Source organism: Cherax quadricarinatus, chromosome 42, assembly GCF_038502225.1.
Source record: "Cherax quadricarinatus isolate ZL_2023a chromosome 42, ASM3850222v1, whole genome shotgun sequence".
In the NCBI taxonomy this organism is placed as follows: Eukaryota; Metazoa; Arthropoda; class Malacostraca; order Decapoda; family Parastacidae; genus Cherax; species Cherax quadricarinatus.
In genome coordinates, this window is record NC_091333.1 from 16,526,280 (window position 1) to 16,547,531 (window position 21,252).

The 21,252-nt window shown below is 38.8% G+C and overlaps 1 protein-coding gene across 14 annotated transcripts in view; it reads right to left on the minus strand.

Moving 5' to 3' along the window:
- LOC128695675 (protein tramtrack, beta isoform) overlaps positions 1-21,252 on the minus strand; it is a 520,376-nt gene that overhangs the window by 190,690 nt on the left and 308,434 nt on the right. The window contains exon 5 of one of the 14 annotated variants that reach the window (XM_070093361.1): positions 17,560-21,081. The exons of the other annotated variants lie outside the window; for them this stretch is intronic. Coding sequence (XP_069949462.1) covers positions 20,809-21,081 — 273 coding nt within the window. The 3' untranslated portion in view covers positions 17,560-20,808. Of the gene's footprint in view, positions 1-17,559; positions 21,082-21,252 lie in introns of those variants that run through there. 14 annotated transcript variants of the gene reach the window in all.

The following is a 21,252-nucleotide window of genomic DNA, read 5'->3' on the forward strand; positions in this document are numbered from 1 at the left end:
GAACATACTTCTGGAATGAAAAAATATCGTTAACCGGGGGTCCACTGTACGTACGTACTATTATCATTATTATTATTGTTAGTATGCATGTATTATTATAATTATAATTCCAGTACCACTCTGGTTTTCGTACGTACCGGATATTGGACGTTTCAGATTTAGAACCCCTTTGGGTGAAATTTTGCTCCAGATATCAGACCTCAATCCGGAATTTGTACGTATCATACGTGTCCACCTGCCCAGGGACGCCACCACTCATGCGTGTGAACGCGTCTCAGTCTGCCTCTTTCACTGGTCGAGTGAGCATTACCTCGCGAGTTCCAAAACATTTTGTAATAATCCATTCTTTTTGGTGCTTAACTATTTAGTCCAGCTGTGAAATAAGCCACCATGGGCCCAAACAAAGTTCCTAGTGCCAGCCCTTTGGTAAATTAGGTGAGAAACACAATAAAATTGAAGAAAGAGATTGTAGCAAAATACGAAAGTGGTGTACGTTTAGCCGAGCTTGCCAGGATGTATGGGAAGTCGAAATCAACAATCTGTTCCATCCTGGCAAAGAAAGTAGAAATCAAGGAAGCTAAAGCTGCAAGAGGGGTAAATGCGCTAACGTAACAGAGACCACAAACAATCGAAGATTTGGAGAAGTTGATGTTGGTGTTGATCAACGAAAAGCAGTTAGCGGAAGGTAGTGCTGTGGAGTCGATCATTTGCAAAAAGACAAGGCAGTTGCATGCAGATCTCATAAAGAAAATGCCTGGAACGAGTGCTGCTGTTAGTGAATTTCAGGCCAGCAGAGGCAGGTTCAACAGATTCAAGAAGCATAGTGGCATACACAGTGTTGTAAGGCATGGGGAGGCTGCAAGTTCAGACAAACATGCGGCTGAAGAATTTGTGCATGAATTCAAGGATTATGTAGAGGATGAAGGATTCATCCCCCAACAAGTGTTCAACTGACGAAACAGGCCACTTTTGGAGGTAATGCCAAAGAGGACCTAAATCACACAGGAGGAAAAGGCACTGCCAGGACACAAGCCTATGAAGGATAAACTAACTTTCATTCTGTGGTAATGCTAGTGGGGATTTCAAAGTGAAAGCTTTACTCATGTATCACTCTGAATATCCCAGAGTATTCAAGAAAAACAATGCCATCAAGAGTAAATTGTTGTGATGTGGAAAGCTAATAATAACGCATGGGTCACAAGGCAAATTGTCATTGACTGGGTCTTTCAAGTATTTGGCCTTAGCGTGAAAAAATACCTCCAGGAAAATAAATTGCCACTCAAGTGCCTCCTGGTACTGGAAAATATAATAATAATAATACAGTAGACCGTTATATTACATGGTAGTTATGTTCTCGAAAATGCCATGTTAGGTAAAACTGTGTTAGATAAACTTAAGAACTTAGGGGAAAAATAGGGTTACATTCCTGGGAGCCCCCAAAAAGCCAAACAACTTTTTTTTAGACCTACAGATCTTACAAATATATAACTGAATATGTAATTGTAGTTTGTTGTCATGATATATGTTTTTACTGCTTAAGACTAGAAATGCAACAGAAATAATAGTATTTCTTACCTTAAATTGTGGGTACTGGTGTTTGTGGATGATTGTGAAGAGAGTGGAGATACATGGTTTTGCCCCACTGGGCTGAGGTGGATGGTTGCTGGTTGTCGGCAAAAGTGGATGGTAGAGGTTCTGGTACTAAAGTCAATGGTTGTACTGGAGTGTGCATAAATTCTGTAAAGGATCTCTGGGCTCTTTTACCCTGAAGTACATTATACAGTTGATGGTAAGGGATCATCAGCTTGTCTAGACCCCATTTCAAAGCACTGCTTCTAGATTTGTCAGGGTCTTCTTCAGTGAAAAAGTCTGCTAGCTTAGCAGCAACATGGAACTGCTCATGTAACTGCTGCAATGTTAACTGTTTTTCTACAGGTTCTTCTTCATCTTCTATTATGTGGCTCCCTTGTATCTGTGCATCGAGCTATGCCAATATTTCCTCTGGACTCATGTCTTCATCATCATCTTCTTCTAAGAGCTCATTCACATCTTCATTCATATCTTCAAAACCATCACCTGGTAATCCCCCTGCCAGCTGAACAATTTCCTGAACCTGACTCTCAAGCAAGGGAAAACCAGTGACTGGTTTGACCTCCAAATTACTGGTAAGGTGTTTTTATCTACACCTTTCAAAGCACGAGGATTCTTAGAGCATTGGAAAACATACAGAGGAGGATGACAAAGTTGATCCTATGTATCAAAAATCTTCCCTATGAGGATAGGCTGAGAGCCCTGAATCTGCACTCTCTAGAAAGGTGTAGAATTAGAGTGGATATAATTGAGGTGTATAAATGAAAAACAGGAATAAATAAAGGGGATGTAAATAGCATGCTAAAAATATCTAGCCTAGACAGGACTCGCAGCAATGATTTTAAGCTGGAAAAATTCAGATTCAGGAAGGAAAGCACTGGTTTGGTAATAGAGTTGTGGATGAGTGGAATAAAATCCCAAGTGCCGTCATAGAAGCTAAGACGTTGTGTAGTTTTAAAAATAGGTTAGATAAATACATGAGTGGGTGTGGGTGGGTGTGAGTTAGACCTGACTAGCTGGTGCTACTGGGTCAGAAGCCATGCTCCTTCCTTAAGTGGAGGTGACCTGACTGGGTGGGCCATTAGTCTAAGCCGGGGGTTGACATGGACCTGCCCCGCATGGGCCAGTAGGCCTGATGCAGTGTTCCTTCTTTCTTATGTTCTTAACCTTTTGACTGTCGCAGGCCCCTTTCCAAAACTGTCATTCTACGTCGCAAAATTTTTGGGGGAAAAAAAAAAATCAATTACATTTTCTTATGAAATGACAGAGAATCTTTTCCTGATGGTAATGACACCAAAAGTACAAAATTTGGTCGAAAACTCACGGAATTATGCTCCCGCGAAGTTAGCGGTCTCGGCGACGTGTATGCATTGGCAATTTCGCCGACTTTGAGCCCTGCTTTTGGCCAATTCCGTTGTTCCAATCGACCAAACTCATAGCTATTTCTTTAGAACTCCATTTTTTTCTATCTGTTGAGTACAAAAAACTGCCCATTTACCGATTTGAACTTCCCAATAAAGTGGTCAGAAATTGGCAATTTGGCATATTTCACGCAAATTAAAAAAGATGCCAATTTCAAAATAGGGTCCAGAATAAACAATGTAGACATTCTTGGCACTAAAATAACATATCCTCTGTTCATTAGTCACGTGTCTAGGCCCCTCTTATATTACTATTGCTTTCTATTTTGATTTTTTATTCATACAAACAAATGCAAAATTTACTGTTATGCAGACTACTGCATTATTGTAAAAATGGTATAAATAATATCAGTGCACTAGTGAAAGAATATTAGACTCCCCAGTTGAAGTGTATTGGACATGTGGTGTGATTTGCTTACTCCTGAACATTGGTAAAAATCGAACATTTCCGCTACTTTGAGCTCAATTTCAAGGTCTTTTTCATTGTGAAAGTAATCAAAATCATATCTATTTCTGTAATATGTTTTCCATTTTATCACCTGAGACCATGAAAACGAGAATACAACCATAAATACTATATGAAAATACACCTCAAAATCGGCGTTTTAATCCAAAAAATCGGTCATTTTTTTCTTTTCTCATTACGCACTGCATGCTGCAGGATTTTTTTTATGTGGTGCACACTGCCCACACAGACCCATTCTCTCACATGTGGGCCTACCAGCTTTCTCCCGCTTGATTTAAAGCCGCTAGAATTTATGGGTATAAATACGTCAGAAACAGTGGTGCGTAAGACATATATATACGACCAAAACAGTCAAAGGGTTAAATAACCATAGGCTCACACTTGAAATCACCTGATGCATTACCACATAGGAGCAAGGTGAAGCGATCCTTTGTTGTCTTGAAGCCTGGTGCACTTTTCTCTTGCCAACCGATATAAGTTCTTGTTGGCATTTTCTTCCAAAAAACACTCGTCTCGTCAGCATGAAACACTTGATGTGGCTCATACCCACCCTCATAAATAATTTCCTGCAATTCAGCAGGGAAATTACTTGCTGCTGTATGATCAGCTGAAGTACTTTCACCAGAAACCAGCCTGTGCTAAACATACACTCTTTTTGAGGCCTTCCTTATCACACACTGCTTTAAAAAACTGTAAAGCCTTTTCCCTAATTAAGATGAAATTAAGTGGTGCACCTTTCTTTGTTTTTTGTTCGATCCACTCAAGCAACAAGTTTTCAGGATTATTTACTTGTGATCTGTGTCATTCTTTTCATGAGATGACATCTTGAGTTATTCATTACATAAGCTTGTACATTCAGCTCATTCCTTTTAATTCTACAAACTGACACTTCATTAAGGCTAAAGGCCCTCACTATATCAACCACACATAAGCCACTCTTAAGCTTGTCTAATATCTCAATTTTCTTCGTAAATCCTAGACTGAAACGCTTAAACCTTTTCTTGCCAAATTCAGCAACACTTGTATGCCTACTGGGTGCCATGATTGCTTGGTAGAACAAGATATGGCAATTAAAAGATCTAAATTCAATCCACAAACATAATACTAAATACAGCTAGCTCCTAGGTGTGTTCGGGAAGTATCCCGCGGGCGACGCTCCAAATTTTTTCCCCTCCCAGAAACCGAACCATGCTAATTTCGACAAAATTTCGTACTTTTGGTGTCATTACCATTGGGAAAAGATTCTCTATCATTTCATAAGAAAAAATTTTTTTTTTCTTACAAAAATTTTGAGACATAGAATGACAGTTTCAGAAATGGGCTTGTGACAGAAAGAGGGTTAACTACTAAAATTGTTTCATCAACAACTGTAAAATTACTGTCAACTATATTGCATTAAATCATTAATTTTCAATAATAATATTTTTCTACTTATTTCTTTTCAAGAAAAGTCAGTAAAAGCAGTTTTTCTTTTTCTTGTGAAGTTATATATATGTACACCACATTATGATTTGCAAAATTCACAGAACTGTATATACATAACAAAAAGTAGCATAAATTGTGCTTTATTGCTGTTTCTCTTGTATCAATAACATTTCACTGGTGGTCAAGGTTCTGCTGTTTCTGAATATCTATGAGTAATTTTATTGCCTTTCCGAAGCACCTAGTCATCACTGATACTTATCTCCACCTGTTGTTATTTATGCTGATAATGTTTTGAGAAATGTCTTCAATACCTGTATGTATTTTTTCATACACGTACATACAATGTATTACAGTGTACTTTTAAAAAACTCTTATGCAGTATATAGTTGTTTTATATAATCTTTTTCTCTATTTATGTAAACTTTCTTGTCATATTAGTAATTTCAAAAGCAGTTATTCTCTTGGTGTCCTACCACTTTAAACTACCATGAATATGTTTAAAACTTCCAGTGTATGTATGTAACATACATAACTTGGTGAATACTTGTTCTGGGTTGTTTCTGGTAGTGTTCATACTGTACAGGAGCAGAGCTGTGTTCATCATGTCCTGTACTATGTATGTATGTATGTAAGTGTATATGTATGTATGGGTACATGCATGCAGGGACACACACATACACATACAATAGTAGAGGCAGGATCATATATAGCTTTAAAAAGAGGTACAATAAGGCTCTTGGAGCCAGGAGAGAGGGGACCTAGTAGTGACCAAAGAGGCAAGGCCAGGAGCTATGTGTGTGTGTGTGTGTGTGTGTGTGTGTGTGTGTGTGTGTGTGTGTGTGTGAGAGAGTGTGTGAGAGAGAGAGAGAGAGAGTGAGAGAGTGAGAGTGAGAGTGAGAGTGAGAGAGTGAGAGTGAGAGAGAGAGTGAGAGAGAGAGTGAGAGAGAGAGAGAGAGAGAGTGAGAGAGAGTGAGAGAGAGTGAGAGTGAGAGAGAGTGAGTGAGTAAGAGTGAGAAAGAGTGAGTGAGTAAGAGTGAGTGAGTAAGAGTGAGTGAGAAAGAGTGAGTGAGAAAGAGTGAGTGTAATGGAGTGAGTGAGTGAGTGAGTGAGAAAGAGTGAGTGAGTGAGAAAGAGTGAGTGTAATGGAGTGTGAGGTGGATGTGAGGTGGGTGTGAGTGAGAGTGTGAGTGTGAGTGAATGAGTGGGGGAGGAGGGAAGAAGCACTGTATTATTTCACCATGCAACAGTAACATGCACCACTAGTAGCAACACTACTACCAGTATTGTCAAAAATGTCAGGAGTGGCAGTTGCACCTCTGCAAACAGCAAAACCTGTCACCATCAACAGCTGCACCTATGTCAACATCAACTGTTGCACCTATGTCAATAACAACATCTGCATCTTTGCCAGCATTAACAGCTGCTCCTTTGCCAGCATTAACAGCTGTACCGTTGCCAAGATAAACAGCTGCACTTCTGTTAGCAGCAGTACAGCAACCAATATCAAAGGAACAACACTGCTGACGGCCTCAACAACTGTATCTGTGCCAGAAACATCAAAACAAGAGGAACACCTACACTGCTCTGTCAGTGGCTCTATAAACCTCAGCAACAACAACCTAGACTGCTGTCAGCATCAAAACAAGATGAACACTTACCCTGCTCTTACCATCAAAACAATAAGGAACACCTACCCTGCTGTCAGCATCAAAACAATGAGGAACACCTACCCTGCTGTCAACATCAAAACAATGAGGAGCATCTACCCTGCTGTTAGCATCAAAACAATGAGGAACACCTACCCTCCTGTTAGCATCAAAACAATGAGGAACACCTACCCTGCTGTCAGCATCAAAACAATGAGGAACACCTACCCTGCTGTCAGCATCAAAACAATGAGGAACACCTACAAAATTTCTCACTGGTGTCAGCATCAAAACAAGAGGGACACCTTAGCTTTACACTGTTGTCAGCATCAAAACAGCTGTAACAACAGTACACTGAAACCCCGGATATCGGCCGAATTGGATTTCAGCCACTTTTTTGGCCTAAATTCTCTTATGTTTCGGCTGGCAACTCGGCAATCGGCTGCATTGGGCGTGTCCACCCGCCATTCCCCCACCTTTGTGAGTCAGTCTGCCTGTGTCCCTGGGTGAGTGAGCAACATTCCATGCATTCATCCAAACATTTCATTACATCCATTGTTTTTTGTGGTTGTTTATTTAGTGCAACTGCAAAATAAGCCACCATGGGCCCAAACTAAGTTCATAGTGCCAACCCTTTGGTAAAGAAAGTTAGAAACATGATTGAATTAAAGAAAGAAATTGTAGCAAAGTACAAAAGTGGTGTACATGTCCTGGAGCTGCCCAGGATGTCTGGGAAATCCAAATCAGCAATCACTTCCATCCTGGCAAAGAAAGTAGAAATCAAGGAAGCTTATGTTGCAAAACGGGTAAATATGCTAGCAAAACAAAGATCATCAATAATACAAGATGTGGAGAAGTTGATGTTGGTGTGGATCAACGATAAACAATTAGCGAGAGATAGTGTTGTGGAGTTGATCATTTGTGTAAAGGCAAGGCAGTTGCATGCAGATCTCATAAAGAAAATGCCTGGAACGAGTGCTGCTGTTGCTGAATTTAAGGCAAGCAGAGGCTGGTTCGACAGATTTAAGAAGCATAGTGGCATACACAGTGTTGTAAGGCATGGTGAAGCTGCAATTTCAGACTCGTGCATTAATTCAAGGATTACGTAGAGGATGAAGGATTCGTCTCCCAACAAGTGTTCAATTATGACGAAACAGGCCTCTTTTGGAAAAAAATCCCAAAGAGGGCCTACATCATGCAGGAGGAAAAGGCACTGCCAGGACACAAGTCTATGAAGGATAGGCTTACTCTTTTGTTCTATGGTAATGCTATTGGGGATTTCAAAGTGAACCCTTTACTGGTGAATCACTCTGAAAATCCCAGTGTGTTCAAGTAAAACAATGTCATCAAGAGTAAACTGTGTGTGTTGTGGATTATTATTATAATCAAAAAGAAGCGCTAAGCCACAAGGACTATACAGCATGTGTGTTGTGGAAAGCTAACAATAAGGCATGGGTCACAAGGCAAATTTTCATTGACTGGGTCTTTCAAGTGTTTGGCCCGAGTGTGAAAAAATACCTCCAGGAAAATAAATTGCCAATCAAGCGCCTCCTGGTATTGGACAATGCTCCTGCTCATCCTCCAAACTTGGTAGACCAATTGTCTATGGAGTAAAGTTTTATAACAGTGAAGTTCTTGCCTCCTAACACCACTTCTCTCATCCAGCTCATGGACCAGCAAGTCATTTCAAACTTCAAAAAACTCTACACGACAGCAATATTTCAAAAGGATTTTGAAGTGACCTCAGACACTGACTTGACCCTAAGAGAGTTCTGGAGGAATCACTTCAATATCCTCCATTGCATAGGCCTTATAGGTAAGGCTTGGAAGGGAGTGACTTCCAGGACTTTGAACTCTGCTTGGAGAAAATTGTGGCCAGAAGAATTTTGAAGGGTCTGAGACTGACCCTGACCATGACCCTTACCCTGTCGACCCTCTGCCTGTTGTGCAATCTACTGTGGCTTTGGGGAAGTCCATGGGGTTGGATGTGAGTGGCGAGGATGTGGACGAGTTGGTGGAGGACCACAGGGAAGAGCTAACCACTGAAGAGCTGTAAGGCCTTCATCTGCAATAGCAACAGACCACAGCTGAGGAAATTCCTTCAGAGGAGGAGGAAGAGAGAGGGAAGAATGTTCCTTCTTCAGTGATTAAGGACATTTGTGCAAAGTGGAGGGAGGTGCAAAGTTTTGTGGAGAAATATCACCCTGACTAAGCTCAAACAAGCCATATCTGCAACATGTTCTGTGACAAAACCTTGTCCCTCTTCAGGCAAATCTTAGAGAGATGACAGAAACAGACCTCTGTGGACAGTTTTTTTGTGCAACAGGGGTACAGTGTCTCTCAAGCTGGTCCTAGTGGAAGTAAATGACAAAGAAGGGAAGTAACCCCATAGACGGACTTGATACCTGAAGTCCTTATGGAGGGGGATTCCTCTTCCAAATAACAGGGTCTCCTCTCTCGCCTTCTTCAATATGCCAACAAGTCTTCAATAAACGTACGTATGTAATGGTCAGTTATCATTAAAAGGTGTACTTCGTATTTCTTTTAGTTTTCTGTATACAAAACTGTAGCTAATCTTTAAAAAAATGTATTTTTTGTTAATATTTTTGGGTGTCTGGAATAGATTAATTGTATTTATATTAATTATGGGAAATATTACTTCGGTTTTCTACCTTTTCACATTCAGGCCAACCTTCTGGAATAGATTACGGCCAAAATCAAGGGTTCTACTGTACTTTCTCAGAAAAAAATTTAACCCCTTGACTGTCACAACCCCCAATCCTGAGGTGTCTCCTGATATCGCAAAATTTAAAAAAAAAAAAAAAATTTTTCTTATGAAATGATAGAGAATCTTTTCTTATTTGTAATGACACCAAAAAAAAGAAATTTGATGGAAAACTGATGGAATTACGCTCTTGTGAAGTTAGCGACCTTGGCGATATTTACAAGTCGGCGATTTCACCCACTTTGAGCCCTATTTTCTCCTAATTCCATTGTTCCAGTCAACCAAACTCATAACTATTTCTTTAGAACTCCATTTTTTCTATCGATTGAGTACAAGAAACTTCCCATTTACCGATTTCAACTACCCAATAACGTGGTCAGAAATTTGCAATTTGGCCAATTTCACAAAAATTTATAAATGTGACAATTTCAAAATAAGGTCCAGAATGAACAATGCAGACATTCCTGGCTCTAAAATTATATTTTCTTTGTTCATCAGTCACGTCTCCAGGCCCCTCTGATACTACTCTTGCTTTCTATTTTGAATTTTTATTCAAACAAAAAAAATAGAAGATTTACTGTTATGCAGACTACTGCAATGCTGTAATAATTGTACAAATAATGTCAACCCATTCATGACTGCATATTAAAATGGCTAGTTGGACATTTATTGGACAATGACATCATTTGTTTACTTTTGAACATTGGCAAAAATCAAACATTTCCCCTACTTTGAGCTCCATTTTCAGGTTCTTTTTATAGTAAAACCAATCAAAATCACCTCTACTTCTATAATATGTTTAATATTCTATTAAATGAGACCAAGAAAACGAGAATACAACCATAAATACTATACAAAAATAGACCACAAATTCGGCATTTTAATTAAAAAAAACGGTCGGAGTTTTTTTTCTCATTATGCACTGCGTGCTGCAGGATTTTTTTATATGGTGCACACTGACCACACAGACCCATTCTCTCACATGTGGGCCTACCAGCTTTCTTCTGTTTGATTTGAAGCCGCCAGAATTTATGAGTATATATACGTCAAACACGATACCTCGTAAGACATATATATACGGCTGAAACAGTCAAAGGGTTAATGAATAATGTTCTGCCTGCACTAAATTAGTGGGTGGGAGAGGCAGTAGATAAATACCTGGCTGCTATGTTTAACGTAGCAGTAAGTAGTCTTCTGTAACAGAAGTTAGAACAACAACTGTAATTATTATTATAATCATGGGGGAGTGCTGAACCTGTAGGATTATACAGTGCATGTGTGGGGGGGATGGAAGGTATCCAGGGAACTGAAGCACAGATCCAATTCCCTAGATCAAGAGCCCCTCACCAGCATCAAGGAATCTCCTTTGAGGGGACAACTGTAAGAGCAGCAATAATGACAAATCACTGTGAGGAAGAGGTAGCAAGGGCAGCATGCAGAATAATAGCTTAATGTAGAGACTTCTGTACAACGCACAGGCAAAATAATGTGTCAGCCTAAGTTTATGTATTGGTGAGAAAATCCTTATGCCTTATAGGTAAGGCTATTATCATACTGACCCTCCTCTTGTGGTTTAAAAAGGCACATGTGCAAACACTTGGACACATTAGAAAACATTTTTTATGAATATGTGCTAGTGTTTGCTCACATCTGTTTTTTAAGCACTTGTTGGTATCCATTACCAGGCTGTACCTTTCTTTGTGGTACATCAAAAATGAGAGAGTGAGTGAGTGAGTGAGTGAGTGAGAGAGAGAGAGAGAGAGAGAGAGAGAGAGAGAGAGAGAGAGAGAGAGAGAGAGAGAGAGAGAGAGAGAGAGAAAGAGAGAGTGAGAGTGAGAGTGAGTGAGAGAGAGTGAGAGAGAGTGAGAGTGAGTGAGAGTGAGTGAGAGTGAGTGAGTGAGAGTGAGTGAGTGAGTGAGTGAGTGAGTGAGTGAGAGTGAGTGAGAGTGAGAGTGAGAGTGAGTGAGAGTGAGAGTGAGCAAGTGAGTGAGTGCAGGATAGTGACAACTGCATGGTTCACACTTCCATCCTCCCACACTCACTAACATTTAATGAATAAACTCCTGCTCATTAATCATTCAAAATATCCTGATCACTTAAAAGGTAAGGATAAATAGGTCTTAGTCTTTATTTCACTGTCTTAGAAGATGCAAAGGATGCATGACTATTATTATTATATTTGGGAGGAGTGGCATTCAAGTTTGATCCAAAGAATGGAAGAACACAAATCAAATTCCTTGGATCAAGAGCCATCACCAGCATCAAGGAACCTTCCTCGAAGGGGTAAAAATACCCAAGACTATGACTGATTGTACGGTACTGTGTACTATAACAAAGAGTTCTGCACTGGACAACACCTCTAATGTACTTTGTCCACTATATTCTTTTTTACTTCCACTTTGTTAAGAAAGTTGAAGAACTAGTTACCCGCTTTTCAACTTTTTTCACTACTCATATACTTTATCCAAATTATTATTATTTAGGTGGTGGGTGCTAAACTCATAAGGATTATACAGCACCTGGGGAATGAGAAGCAATCAGGTTCAATTTTCGATCAAGAGGCCCCCACTGGTCTGGAGGCAGCTCCCTCGAGAAGTGTGTATCACAAACCTATGTTATAGTGATGCAGCACATGTGAGGTGCACTGATATTCCTCCATTAACCCAGTTTGTCCTTAGTGTGAATAGTGTAATTACTGTACATGTTTTGTGAATATTTCTCCTTAGAGGTCATTTTAACCCCTTGACTGTCACAACCCCAAATCCTGAGGTGTCTCCTGGTGTCACAAAATCCCCCCCCCCCCCCCCCAAAAAAAAAATCTTATGACATAATAGAATCTTTTCCCTATTGTAATGACACCAAAAGTACGAAATTTGATGGAAAACTTATGTAGTTACGCTCTTGCAAAGTTAGCGACCTTGGCAATATTTATGAATCAGCAATTTTGCCCACTTTGAGCCCTATTTTCAGCTAGTTCCATTGTTCTAGTCGACCAAACTCATAACTATTTCTTTAGAACTCCATTTTTTCTATTGATTGAGTACAAGAAACTCCCAATTTGGCCAATTTCACGAAAATTAAAAAATATGACAATTTCAAAATAGGGTTCAGAATGAACAATGCAGACATTCCTGGCTCTAAAATAACATTTTCTTTGTTCATCAGTCATGTCTCCAGGCCCCTCTGATATTACTCTTGCTTTCTATTTTGAATTTTTATTCAAACAAAAAATAGAAGATTTACTGTTATGCAGACTACTGCAATATTGTAATAATTGTATAAATAATGTCAACCCATTCATGACTGCATATTAGAATGGCTATTTGGACATTTATTGGAAAATGACATCATTTGTTTACTTTTGAACTCCATTTCAAGGCTCTTTTCATAGTAAAACCAATCAAAATCACCACTATTTTTATAATATGTTTTCCATTCTATCAAATAAGACCAAGAAAATGAGAATACAACCATAAATACTTGATGGGATTGATGGGATAAAGATAGAAATGTTAAAAGCAGGTGGGGATATAGTTTTGGAGTGGTTGGTGCAATTATTTAATAAATGTATGGAAGAGGGTAAGGTACCTAGGGATTGGCAGAGAGCATGCATAGTTCCTTTGTATAAAGGCAAAGGGGATAAAAGAGAGTGCAAAAATTATAGGGGGATAAGTCTGTTGAGTGTACCTGGTAAAGTGTATGGTAGAGTTATAATTGAAAGAATTAAGAGTAAGACGGAGAATAGGATAGCAGATGAACAAGGAGGCTTTAGGAAAGGTAGGGGGTGTGTGGACCAGGTGTTTACAGTGAAACATATAAGTGAACAGTATTTAGATAAGGCTAAAGAGGTCTTTGTGGCATTTATGGATTTGGAAAAGGCGTATGACAGGGTGGATAGGGGGGCAATGTGGCAGATGTTGCAAGTGTATGGTGTAGGAGGTAGGTTACTGAAAGCAGTGAAGAGTTTTTACGAGGATAGTGAGGCTCAAGTTAGAGTATGTAGGAAAGAGGGAAATTTTTTCCCAGTAAAAGTAGGCCTTAGACAAGGATGTGTGATGTCACCGTGGTTGTTTAATATATTTATAGATGGGGTTGTAAGAGAAGTAAATGCGAGGGTCTTGGCAAGAGGCGTGGAGTTAAAAGATAAAGAATCACACACAAAGTGGGAGTTGTCACAGCTGCTCTTTGCTGATGACACTGTGCTCTTGGGAGATTCTGAAGAGAAGTTGCAGAGATTGGTGGATGAATTTGGTAGGGTGTGCAAAAGAAGAAAATTAAAGGTGAATACAGGAAAGAGTAAGGTTATGAGGATAACAAAAAGATTAGGTGATGAAAGATTGAATATCAGATTGGAGGGAGAGAGTATGGAGGAGGTGAACGTATTCAGATATTTGGGAGTGGACGTGTCAGCGGATGGGTCTATGAAAGATGAGGTGAATCATAGAATTGATGAGGGAAAAAGAGTGAGTGGTGCACTTAGGAGTCTGTGGAGACAAAGAACTTTGTCCTTGGAGGCAAAGAGGGGAATGTATGAGAGTATAGTTTTACCAATGCTCTTATATGGGTGTGAAGCATGGGTGATGAATGTTGCAGCGAGGAGAAGGCTGGAGGCAGTGGAGATGTCATGTCTGAGGGCAATGTGTGGTGTGAATATAATGCAGAGAATTCGTAGTTTGGAAGTTAGGAGGAGGTGCGGGATTACCAAAACTGTTGTCCAGAGGGCTGAGGAAGGGTTGTTGAGGTGGTTCGGACATGTAGAGAGAATGGAGCGAAACAGAATGACTTCAAGAGTGTATCAGTCTGTAGTGGAAGGAAGGCGGGGTAGGGGTTGGCCTAGGAAGGGTTGGAGGGAGGGGGTAAAGGAGGTTTTGTGTGCGAGGGGCTTGGACTTCCAGCAGGCATGCGTGAGCGTGTTTGATAGGAGTGAATGGAGACAAATGGTTTTTAATACTTGACGTGCTGTTGGAGTGTGAGCAAAGTAACATTTATGAAGGGATTCAGGGAAACCGGCAGGCCGGACTTGAGTCCTGGAGATGGGAAGTACAGTGCCTGCACTCTGAAGGAGGGGTGTTAATGTTGCAGTTTAAAAACTGTCGTGTAAAGCACCCTTCTGGCAAGACAGTGATGGAGTGAATGATGGTGAAAGTTTTTCTTTTTCGGGCCACCCTGCCTTGGTGGGAATCGGCCGGTGTGATAATAAAAAAATACTATACGAAAATAGACCACAAAGTCGGCATTTTAATTAAAAAAAAAAAAACGGTCGGAGTTTTTTTCTCATTATGCACTGCGTGCTGCAGGATTTTTTGTTTTATATGGTCCACACAGACCCATTCTCTCACATGTGGGCCTACCAGCTTTCTCCTGCTTGATTTGAAGCCGCTAGATTTTATGAGTATACAGTGGACCCCTGCCTTACGATATAATTTCATTCCAGAAGTATGTTCAGGTGCCGTTACCGAACGAATTTGTTCCCATAAAGAATATTGTGAATTAGATTAGTCCATTTCAGACCCCCAAAAATACACGTACAAAAGCACTTACACAAATACACTCACATAATTGGTCGCATTGGAAGCTGATCGTAAGGCGGGGGTCCACTGTATATACATCAAAAACGGTGGCTCATAAGACGTATATATACGACCGAAACAATCAAAAGGTTAAAAGTTTTGGTATATGATAAACTGTATTTACGTTATCAGTCTATAATTTTTAAAAAACTGCACTGTAAATTCTACAAAAAAAAAAAAATCTTTCATTAATGTACAATTTTTTTTAACAATGTTAATGGCAAATTTAAATATTTAAAGAGCTTCTAGGAGTACTCAGTAATTAATGAGGAGATATGGACAATAATTAGATCTTGCTGATGATGCTGTTTACCTGGAGTTTACCTGGAGAGAGTTCCGGGGGTCAACGCCTCCGCGGCCCGGTCTGTGACCAGGCTGTAGATGGTTTTGAGTAACGTAATGGAGGCACTGGAGTAAGTGAAGTCATATAAGTCAGCATCAGTGACCTATCAATGACTCAAACTCGACTGACACATTCCTAAGCTGTTCCACTAGATTACAAACTACTACTTACATACCACTGACATGACATCCTACCATCAATGAAGCCTAGATTCAGCCATTTGGAACTAAAGAAGATTAGACCTAAGATGCACAAGAAGAAAAAGACCTATGCAACAGTCTGCTGGCTACATTACTACTTAATGTGCATTTTTTTTTTTTTTTGCATTTCTCTGGATATCAGTAATATGTATTCCTTATATATGTCACTCCTTGTGGGCCTCTCTGTCCATTAGTCTGGTGTTATGTGGCTACACTTGAACGACCCCACCTAGGCTGTCTGCCCGAGAAATGTTACTCAGACCAGGATAAGGGGCAGACATACAAGAAGGCTGCGCTCCGTCTTTGTTCACCATTACACCAAAACAATCGATCTATTAGTGTTATTGTTGCCTCACTATTCACTCTAAAACTGAACCCAACATGAAGACCAATTTATTTCAACTTTAAAATTCAATAGCTTCAATTATTATTATTATTATTATTATAAAACTAAAGATCAGATTTTTTTTTTTCACAAAATATTCTACCTGTACTGATTTGACTTTTATTTTTGTTTTGTATTTTAATATCCATTTTTGTACCCTTTATTTTTACCTGTTTTATAAAGAAAAAAATGACCTTGGTTTACGAATTTAATCCGTTCCGTGACCTTGTTTGTATCCTGATTTGTCTGTATGCTGAGTCAATTTTCCTCATTTAAATTAATTGAAATGCAATTAATCCGTTCCAGCCTCTCAAGAGGCATGACAAAATAATGCTAATATCAACTCTAAGGCTTAGTTATCTATCACAATTAATCTAATATGACATAATAAACAATATTAATAACATAGAAACAATATATACTCTAAAATGAATAAAATAGGCCATAATATGGCAAGTGATGGCGACGCTGGCAGCGACAGAAAGCATCTGCCGTTTACTCTCCCACTCTAGTATCTTCCCAGTCCATTGCCCCACACCTAGCTTGTGTTTATCTATGATTAGTGGTGAGGCTGTTACATATGTAATCACAGGTGTGGTCAAGACAGATGTATATATAGGTGAAGACATGAGCACCGTGGCCACAGTGGTGGTGAGTGGTGGTGGCGGTGGCCACAGTAGTGGTGGTGGCGGTGGCCACAGTGGTGGTGGGTGGTGGTGGCCAGCTGCCCTCTCTCTCTATGATGCTGCCTTCTTTGTTTCTCTAGGATTTTTCATAGTTTTTTATCGCTGTCTGAACCTTCTTGCTGATTGTACACAAATACTGTCTCTTTGGGTGAGGTATTGTGTAAGAAATTTGTACAATATAAGACAAAATTACACATCCCAAGGGTCTGCTGCGGTCACTCAGAGCGGCACACCTCCTCCTCCTATTAACCCTTGGTTGGCACTGAGGCAGCCGTAGTTTAGCAGTACCTACAGTCACCTAGAGGGTTACCAATTTGTATTTTGAAGCATTTGGCACAAAAATATGAAAAAAAAATTACGAGAAATGTCTAAAAATTACAACATATTATTATTATTACTATTATATTGTATTATTTTTATTATAATTATTATTGTTAATACGTACGTATTATTACAATTGTTATTATCAATACATACATACATATAATAATAATAATAATAATAATAATATTATAATTATTATTATTAATTTAGGGAACTGGGGCACAGATACAATTTCCTAGATCAAGAGCCTATCACCACGTACGTACGACTACTATTAATAATTATAATAATAATAGTAATAACAACAGCAGTAAGGAGACACTTCAAAAGGCTGCCAGTAGTTGGCACCACCATCAGCAAAACATTGGTAATTACTACTAGTACACTTTACACCTGTCTAGACTTAGTAGTCTATAAGTACGTACAGTATTAGGGTCTGCCTGAAATGCCTTGGCATGATAGTGGTTTTCTTTGCTCCAGTCATATTATGATATGTAAACACACATTGTAACCTTTGCAAAGAAATAAATATTTTATTTATTTATTTATTTAAGGAACCTCCCTTGAGGGGAGAGTTCGCATCCTGAAATTTCCTTCGTATCCAGAAGCAAAAAATCGACCGAACAACGGTTCGTATCCTGAAAAATTCGCATTCATAAGCCGAGGTTCCACAGTATTTTGTAAGAAATCTCTGTGTGGAAAATTCAATTAGCCTTCCTAGTACCCTGCAGACACTTTTGCACCAATAAATTTTCTGATAGTCTAAACTGGCCCCACAAAAAAAAAAATCTTTTGATCAATCTTCATGAAACTTATACAGTAGTACTATAGAGTATGTACATCTATTATTCAGCAAAAAATTCAAAAGGTTTGGTTAATTATTACCAAACATGATATAGACAGGCCACATGACACCCTTCAGGCCAATGATAATGTGATAATGAATTCTGAACTTTCTTAAGTCTGGGGTTAACCCTTAAACGGTCCAAACGTATATATATGTTCACTCGCGTAGCCCCCCCAAATTTTTTGAGGAAAAAAAAAAAGCTTTTCTTTTAAAAGGAAAAAAGAGCATATGGTACCCAGGCATCCCCAATTATTTTAATATGGCACACAGTGAGTGCGCACACCCATTCTCTCATGTCTAGGTGACTCAGGCTTATTGTGGCAATGTTGAATGAATGACAAAGAAAACATATATATACGTTTGGGGCGCTACGCGCGTGAACGTATATACACGTTTGAACCGTTTAAGGGTTAAGAGCTATGTCATAAATATTCTTAAAGTTTAATGTCACATTCATGACAATACTGTGTGGGTGATATTAATCTTTTGATGTATGTAGTGGCACACAGGACACAGATCATATTGTTTCATAATTATTTTACTAATTTCTTTGAAATCTCTTCCTTAAACAAGTGCTTAATAACATGAGTTTCAGCTTTGAATTTGCATAGAATTATTATGGAATTATCTTGATTTCACTACTTTTCTTCTGTTTCTTCTTTCAGCTTTAGTTAAATAAAATAAACTTTAACCAATATTTCTTTATGCTGTGGAACCTCTTGAGAAATTCCCTTAGTTTGCATTAATGGTACTCTTATTGTAGATTATTCCCAGCATATTTTCATAAGGTCATGACTTATTTTTTACTACAGCAATAGTAATATTTTATAATTAATATTTAGTGTGTTGAAAACACCCTGGAGACAACTGTGTTTTGTTGCTCAGGTCTCTGCAGGTCTGGTCGCTGATTACGCTATAGTCTGAGTATGCGGTGAACCCAGTTATCTTCTGTAGAAAAATCACCATTATATATGAATATAAGGTCAAATATATTTTATAATCTGGTTGATTTTGCCATTTTCTAGCTTAATGTGAACTGGTTAGTCTTAATTAATCTGGAGATAAATGTTTATCTAAACTACTAGGGATTATATAATATAGGTTTCTTCAGTTGAACTAAATAAAACAATATTTGTCTGAATTTCACTAAATAATCTTTTAAACTGCAAGAAAGTTGCATCTGATGGTTCATACAGTATACAAGAACAATCAAATAAATTCTGTTCATCAGTTCTCACCAGTAATATTATGGCAGCTTGTTATCTTCCTTATTGATTGTAATAAGTCTTCCTTATTTTCTTAACTCTTTCTTTCTAGTAAAGGCATAATCTATATATATTATTATTAGTAGTAGTATTATAATTATTATACTCATATGTTGCACACTCATATGGAAGCACCAAGCTCATAACGATCATGCTCCACCTGGGCAGAGAGAAAATTAGGTTGTTTCTATAGGACAGAAGCTCCAACTCCTTAGCTCAAAATTCCTATACTAGGATCAATAGGTATAACAAAGGTCTTTCAAGGTATCGACTTTGAAAAGTCCAGTGTGTACAGTCCCTTGACACCACAAGTGATCCTGTTGACACCACTGGTAACACTTTTGCTAGACACTACTAGTGGCACTGCTGTTAGACACTACTAGTGACAATGCTGTTAGACATTACTAGTGGCATTGCTGTTAGACACTACTAGTGACACTGCTGCTAGACACTACTAGTGGCACTGCTGCTAGACACTACTAGTGGAACTGCTGTTAGACACTACTAGTGGCACTGCTGCTGCTAGACACTACTAGTGGCACTGCTGTTAGACACTACTAGTGACACTGCTGTTAGACACTACTAGTGACACTGCTGCTAGACACTACTAGTGGCACTGCTGCTGCTAGACACTAATAGTGACACTGCTCTTAGACACTACTAGTGACACTGCTCTTAGACAGTACTATCTTTCCTCTCTTTTTTTTCCTAGTTTTCATTTCTCATTTATATTCTTACACTTTATAATGTGATTTTAAAGTCTCCTCTTCTATTTTCTACTAAGTCTTCCACCTATGAAGTGGCTGAATTTTCTGTCTATTACCTGACATTTTTTTCTATGATAATTGCACCATCCCCTCTGAGCGTGCTTGGTTTATCTAAGCCATTTAGGGTTTAGAGCATGTTTTTTTTATTTTACATGGGATATTTTTCACATCCATGAACATATTTTTCATCCCACTTGGCAAATTTACGTGTTAGAAATATCATCAGTGCAAGTAATGAATTTAGTGAGGTTTCACTGCTGACATTCCTAAATGAAGATATTATTGTGAGGTTTCACCACTGATATTTATGCATGAGGATATTTTTGTGAGGTTTCACTGCTGACATTTATGCATGAGGATATTTTTGAGAGGTTTAACTGCTGACATTCCTATGTAAATATATTACTGTGAGGTTCCACTGTTGACATTCCTATGTAAATTTATTACTGTTGACATTCCTACATAAATATATCATTGTGGGGTGAGGTTCCACTGCTGACATTCCTACGTGAGGATATTTTGTCTTATTATTCCTTACATTTTTCCGTCATACAATATCATTGTCTTCCTCATATTTTTCCTGTTTTATAGCTTCCAGTGTGTTAAAATTTAATAACAATTTTGGCAAATGATTAGATCTTTTGAATAATAGATGTTTCATCAAGCTTATTGTACACAAGCTGAACATAAAGCAAATAGAAACCTGATGACGCCTTTGCATCATTTAATTTAATATATTAATACTGTACAGTTTTTGACTTATCAATTTAAAAAATAACTGATTTAAAAAAAAAAATGAGCACACGATTCCTACAAGGAAACTAATTCATAAATGCTAAACAATGTATAGTACATTAAAAAAATATAGTAAGCAATGACTAGTAAAACTTTGGAACTGGACATGGCACAACTGTCTATAAGTATCACAGCCACTTCAATTTTAATCCTGATGAATGTTTTAGTTGATACTAATCCAAAAAAGTAATTTTTGACATTAAAACAACAGGATTTTAATAATATATTATGAAAGTAATAACGGATTGGACTAAAGCACTGAGAATTTGACGTTTCACACAAGACTAGTTTTCCCTAGATTTGTGCCACAACAGAGGACTGACAATGCTCAGCTCTGCGCTTTTGTTGAGCATCTAAATGTGAGCTTGAGGATGAGCAATGGCTACGTGTGTCTTGAGAGTGCGTCCTCGAGTAAACCTCTTTAGACAGAGGGGGCACATAAAGGGTTTTTCCCCGGTGTGCATACGGAAGTGCTCCTTGACGTGATCTTTCTTCTTGAAGGAGCGGCCACAGGCCCTGCAAGCATAACGCCTGGTGGCTAAGGCGCCCTCCCCTACTGCCACGCTCACCATCTGCTCTGCCAGGCTTCCAACCCCCACGTTCATATGCCGAGGCTCCAACAACCCCTGCAAAGACCAACACCCAACCATTACTCCCCTGCGTACGATTCCCCATTAATGTTCCGTCTTTTTTTTTTAATATTCAGCTCTTTTTATCGGTAAACTTCAGTTACTCAAGCCACACTTTTATGTGTGTGTGTGTGTGTGTGTGTGTGTGTGCGTGTGTGTGTGTGTGTG